We start from the raw sequence: 6607 nt of genomic DNA, 5'->3' as shown, positions 1-6607 counted from the left end.
TATATATATATATAATAAAATGTCATAAATTCAATGGGGTAAATAGAATTTTACAAGAAATAACATCACAACAATAAAGTGTAAATTAGATAAATAAAACAAAATACACATTAAAAATAAATGACAATTTCACAAAATATTATTTTGGAAAATTGCAAAAGATGCAATTTTTTGTGTGAATTTAAATCCTAATGAAAATAATACGAATATGAAAAAAAATACAATTATGTTACCTTGGTAATAAAAAATAAAGAGAACAATAACTAGTATTTTGGGGGAATATTGAAAAAAAGCTGTAAAATATTTGTGTTAACTGACTCAAATGAAAAGGACGAATAATATGACTAATAGTAAATAAGCAACTACTTAACGAGAACATCTCAAAATAAATAACAATAATGTTCTGACTAATTGTGATAATAATTAATAAAATTAGCCCAAAGGTCGAAGTAAAAGATGAAAGCTGCTTCCATGCAGTCAAATTAATAATCATAACAGATAATATAATTTCGATATACTAAATTCAAACAAAACAATAACTATTAAATAGACTTGCATGGATTTCTGTGCCAAGAAAATATTCAGAATACTACAATATAAATTTAAAAACTTTAACACTGGCACGAAATAATGCATACAATAAATTAATAGCTACTTTAGTTTTAAAACGAATTTCTCTCAGGGTTTTTTTTTTTTTTTTGCTCCATGATTGCGTAATCTACAGTCGGGAATCGACCGGGCAGCAGCCTATTCATTTGACGCCTCGTCATTGGCTGCCGAGGACAGGAAGTGTTATGACGTCGACCAATGGGATGAGACGTTTATTCTAGGGGTTTAGTTCCGGAGTGGCCCGTTATTGATGCAAGTCGTGGCCCGAAAATCGGTGAGTAGTCGCATTTTCGGCGGCTGTACAGCTGCGTGCATGTGACGTCATCTGACACGTACGTCCACGGATGCTCGCGGCGCGTGACAGTGACAAGTGGGGCGCGCGCTTACGCTCATCTCAACCTCCGAACGTGACGTTGGACGTCGCCACACGTTTGACCCACTTATCCGCCCAGAATGGCCCCGACATTCAAACGGGTTAACGTCGTTGTGTACCCAAATAATTATTTCATCTAACGATTATTTATCATTCAACGACGTCTCTGACATCACTTCCCGCTCTTTTGAAAACGTATTATTGATCCACTGATGGCGTGATTAAAGACCACCTGCCGTGGATCTTGTCTTCGTTTGTTTATGACTGTCAGCTCTGAAATGAACGCAAGAGGGCGCCAGATCTCAGTGTTGACTTGTTATTCAACAGGTTGAGAGGACATGAACATGTACCAGGTTCCCAGCCCGGGAATACCAGGCTGTCCACCTGGACTGGAATACCTGACTCAGGTAAACGTTACATATCCTTATTTATTCTGTTATTTTATACATTATTTTTATTAGCAGAAATACAGAGGTGGCACTCACACTCTACAGCAGGGGTGTCAAAGTCAAATGGACGGAGGGCCAGATAAAAATTTTTGCTGCAAGCCGAGGGCCGGACTGATCGAATGTTCATTGAAAATTTTAAAAATAACCACATATTGTTTATTGAACCAAATTTAATTGACTGAAAACCTAACAAATACATTCCAATACGGTCAGATAAATAAAGCAACATTTTTTTAAGGCTATGTCAGTAAACTTTAATTTTCAACAGGCACAAAAAAATTTCCTTTGTATAAAAATACCCATAACATGAATGAAAGAAGCCGATATTATTCAAGGCACTATCACTAGTCCATATTTTCTCTTTTAGCAAAAGTAGGCTAAATTTACTTAAAAGAAAAACAAATAATAGTGCAGTAATTTTCGATCATTTACTCGAATAAAATATTTTTAACACATAATTGGATTGAAATACAATAAAATGAAGTGCAAAAATGTATAAACCAAAAACAACACTTTCTTCAAGAAAAAAACTTGAACTGAGTAAAAACTCTTAGTATGTGATTGCACAGTATATTATAAGTAATATTCACTTCTTTGAGGCTGAGGCTGATACTCGGTGGTGTCTTAACTTTTCTACAAGTTCATCAATATTTGGGGTCAGGCTCTGAGCTGAGCAAATCCTCAACATTGAGTGAGGGTGTTCAGCAGTAAATCGACTTCTGTGTGATGTTTTGTTCAGCTTCATCAAAGAAAATAGTTGTTCACACACGTATGTGCTGCCAAACTTTCGACAACGTTTGAGCAGCCTGGATGCGCAGCGGGACCACTGTGTCGGGGAGGAAACCGTCAAACTGCGCAGCACGCACTGCCGTATCTTTGCAGAAACACTGCAATTGTGTTTCTGCTAATGCTCACGTTTAAAAAGAGTTGCTTTTTTTCGGGGTAAACTTCGTCACAAACTTTAAGTATACCGTTTTTAATGAAATCCCCCTTCCCCTCCATGTCCATGTTCTTGTTTGCGTGTTTCGTTTCATGATGTCGTCTCAGATTACACTATTTCAATCGCGCCACACTTTCTCCACACAGAAGACACACAGGTTTTCCAGCTACGTCCATGAACATGTTCTTCGACTCTCACCTTGTTTGAAACCCCCGGTTCTCAGTGTCCACCTTCCGTTTTGCCATTTTTGATGGGTATCTGAAAGCTAATGTCACTGTTATGGGAACGACTGCTAGACGAATAAATATTTAAATAAAGCGGCCGACTGCTTGGCGCGTCACCGTTGCATTGTGGGAAATGTAGTTTTGGTGCGTGTAAAAGATCTGCGGGCTCTCGGCTTGCTGCGGTCCGCGGGCCGGTTCTAATAATAAATCAATATCATCCCAGGGGCCACTGAAAACATTCTCGCGGGCCGGATTTGGCCCGCGGGCCGGCACTTTGACATATGTGCTCTACAGCCTATTGAAGTACAGCAGATATTTGTGTGGAAAAAAAACAACAATTAGGTAAAAGTACATATTGAAGCAGGAGCTCAGAACATTCAAAGAGAAGTACAAATAAATAATTGATGAGTTCATGTATAGTTGATCATGAAATGTAGTCAAACAGCCATCCCACCCTATGATGGTACTACTCATCTGTTTGTTCGACCCTGGCGGAGGTCTTGCTCAATTGATAGTGATGTTATTGCTAGAACAACCAATCTAATGGTGGACGAAGACTTTTGCGTACTAGTTTTAGCCCAGTAAAGTGAACCCCTGCATATTTGTGGTTCGCCATTTGCAACGTGACACTGTGATCTCCATGATAATATTTTCAGCGTCTGCTTTCTAGGTGGACCAGCTACTTATCAAACAGAAGGTTGAGCTTGTTGAAGGTAAGCGAACACGGTTTCGTCTTTTTTTTTTCCATTTTCGACACCTACGGTAAAAATACATGTGCAGTTCAGGTGTTATCCCCTTAATACAGTAGCACGTCAATTGTCGGCCCTCGCAGCTCTCGTCGGATTCGAGAGTAACAACAAATATGAGGTGCGTAACTCCATGGGCCAGAACGTGTTTTACGCCGTTGAGGAGAACGACTGCCTGAGTCGCCAGTGCTGCGGTCCCATGCGCCCCTTCTCCATCCACATTCTGGACAACTTTGGACAGGAGATCATCACTGTCACCCGCCCGCTCAAGTGCATGTCCTGCTTCTTCCCGTGCTGTCTACAGGAGGTAAGACCATGCTCACATTTCCTATATCAGAGATGAAAGTGGACTTTTCTGAAAATTCCGGAAAAAAAAAAAAATATATATATATATATATTTATATCGCGCGCGCGCACGCGCACACACACACACACACACACACACACACACACACACACACACACACACACACACACACACACACACACAAGGGAGGGGGAAATACGAGAGCGGGGTGAAACAAAACTGTGGTTGACCAAAAGGCTTATTTGGTGATACGATCTGTGTGTGATTTTCATTTTTAACTAGGTTGTGAGGCTGATTTGTTTAAATGTACGTACAACAATAATGTATGGAATCATTTGAAAGACATGACAAGTATTTTGAAGCAGTGTTTTGTGCATACAGTACATGTTGTGGTTCAGCATGAGAACACAGTGTGAATGTTTACACCAGTGACTCATTACACTAAATGAAATAAGGCGGCACAGGTGACGGAATTCACCTCAAAAACACACACAATGTGTCATTTCCAAAGTTCAAATTATGTAAATGATAACAGTCAACCATTACGGGATTTGGATAAAATAGACATTTGTTATTGTAACGTCCCACCTTCTACCTATTCCCTGATACAATACAATCAATAATTCCTGCATTATTGAAAACACTCTAATTTCATTGTCTATTTAAATGCAATTATGGAAATCAATTGTTGAATCAAACAGGTTACTGTAGGTCATCCAAACATATGACGCCATCGTGTGGAATAAAACTGTTACTGCACCCCAAATTATCTCACTACAGCTGTGAATACGTTTTTTTTCTCCTTTTCTCATCAGGGGTTCTCAAACTTTTTGTGCGCGTGAGATTTTATTTTCCACTTATAATCATAACTGTAATCAAGTAATCATGACTGAAACGTGCACCCTTAAATGCCACGGGGTTTATTTATTTACCTGAATGCGTGGCAAGTATCTGATCCCCTGAGATGCAACATCTCATTTGCGTGGGGCTTCCCACATGACAAAAGACACCACGACAGGGTGAACAGTTAGTTAACAAAAATGGATTAAATAACTAACACTAAAATCTAAAAAACATTTTTGTTGATGAAATAAAGTAAAATTAAAACGAAAGTACTTTTCAACTCACTGTAATTTTAGTGAAAATGTCCTTCGTTTTCATCTTGGCGAATTAAACTATTTCGATGCGTCCCAACTAGTTTAACACAGCATTTTAATTAATATTTGATTGTGTAAATAAGCGCCAAAATCCACCGATTTTTATCTACCTCAGGGGCGGACATTTTGCCACTTGCCGTCGACTAAAAATGACATCACAGTTGCTCGGGTGATGACCAATCAGGGCTCAGCTTGCAAATATCACATAACCAAACTCAAAAACGGGTGAAACGTGATTCGTTTGTTAGTGTGGAAAAAATGAGATTGACTCTTTCACGATTTGTCTCATCTGGCACACTCATTTATTGGGGAGAAAGTAAATGCTGATTGTCCTCTTCACCATTAGCTATTGGTTACAAGTGTTATTTGAAGGCTGTAGATTCTCGCGATTACAGTACGAGATGATTAAACATAAGAAAACTTTTATTTGTCCTACAATGGAGAAATTCCCATGATTAAACATAATATAGGACAAGAAAAGATAAGAAAACCTTTGCCTCACAATGATGAAATTCCCACGATTAAACATGATTGACTTAAAAACCCACACCCGGTTAGCTAAACGCAGAATTGACTGTTTCAGGAAAGGCCTCGATCACCAGTGAATGAATGTTAACCGATCCTCCGTAGTAATCCTTACACCTCGTTTTTGCCCGCTCCGATGGGGCAGGAAATCCCGGTGCCTTTGAGGCCGCAATAACCTTCAGGTTTTTTCTTCAGGTACTGCTGGTGGTAGTCCTCGGCATAGTAGAACTGCTGTAACTCCACAATTTCTGTCGTGATGTGGCCCATGCCCTTTGCCTCCAGTTCCTGTGGATAAAACGCGGGTGGAAGTGTGACACCAGTGCAGTCATCACAAAAATATTGGGTGGAAGAATTATTGTGAATAAAAGTGCAAAAACTGCGTGTTACAACCACATTTTTTTTAAATTAGAGTGGGTTCACAGCAGGACTAGGCAAACTTTGGTGCCTGAAGTAGAAGTGAAGTCAACTATTTTCTTTTCAATATCCTCCATGTGATGCCACTAGTCTAAATATGGTATTCAGATTAATAGTGTATTTGTGGAATAAGAATTAAGCAGATTCATCCATCTGCTTTCATTCATCTGTCGACTGGAATTGATCTCATGTCAAAGTCCCCTCCAGTTTGAATTGTAAACATCACATGACCAAATCAAGACAACAGAGGAGCTGTCAATCAGCAGGCGACATGAGACCAAATCCATAAAACAGGTGAGCAATGCGAGCCCGAAGGCACTTTTACGTCAATGTCAGTCGACGGCAGGGGCCGGTGCGGGATAAAATGGCCGCTGCCTGAGATGGATGAAAGTGGGTGGATTCATCTGATGAATTACTTTTCCACAAACACAATATTAATCAGCATATCATGTTTAGATTTGTGTGGGCACATAGAACACATTATGGCAAAGATGGTATTTTTTTTTGTTTGTTAGGTTTTTTTGTTTTGTTTTGACTTCCCTCCATAAGGGTCACATTTGACTTTTAAAACAAACATTGACAGAAGTTTGCTTATGAGACCTGGTATCAGTCTTTGGCGATTACTACTTTCCGATTAACCTTGCGTTTGGTGCCATTTTGTGGCATTACAGTAAGAGCACAAAAACAGCGGAAGGCGAGTTTTTCAATGAATAGTGAAGAATTGGTATCACAGAAAAAAACAAAACAAGAGGTGAATCGTGAAACATAAACAGGTGTGGCTTCACAGTACTGTATTCTGGGTTGAGGGAATGTTCAAAGTTGTAAGCGTTAAATGCGCTAAATGTATTTACAAAAAAAAAAAA

At 39.2% G+C, this 6607-nt stretch overlaps 1 protein-coding gene across 2 annotated transcripts in view; it reads left to right on the top strand.

Moving 5' to 3' along the window:
- Window positions 1–6607, top strand: part of LOC109519500 (phospholipid scramblase 1) — a 65792-nt gene that overhangs the window by 38381 nt on the left and 20804 nt on the right. The window contains exons 1-4 of one of the 2 annotated variants that reach the window (XM_019876073.1): window positions 590–883; window positions 1310–1389; window positions 3266–3308; window positions 3428–3648. In XM_019876073.1, coding sequence (XP_019731632.1) covers window positions 1321–1389; window positions 3266–3308; window positions 3428–3648 — 333 coding nt within the window. In that variant the 5' untranslated portion in view covers window positions 590–883; window positions 1310–1320. Of the gene's footprint in view, window positions 1–589; window positions 884–1309; window positions 1390–3265; window positions 3309–3427; window positions 3649–6607 lie in introns of those variants that run through there. The other variant, XM_019876074.1, reaches the window with a different exon arrangement.

Source organism: Hippocampus comes, unplaced genomic scaffold (assembly GCF_001891065.2).
Source record: "Hippocampus comes isolate QL1 unplaced genomic scaffold, H_comes_QL1_v1.1 scaffold60, whole genome shotgun sequence".
Classification (NCBI taxonomy): domain Eukaryota; kingdom Metazoa; phylum Chordata; class Actinopteri; order Syngnathiformes; family Syngnathidae; genus Hippocampus; species Hippocampus comes.
The sequence above is the reverse complement of the archived record's forward strand: the minus strand, read 5'-3'. Positions and strand labels throughout refer to the sequence as shown.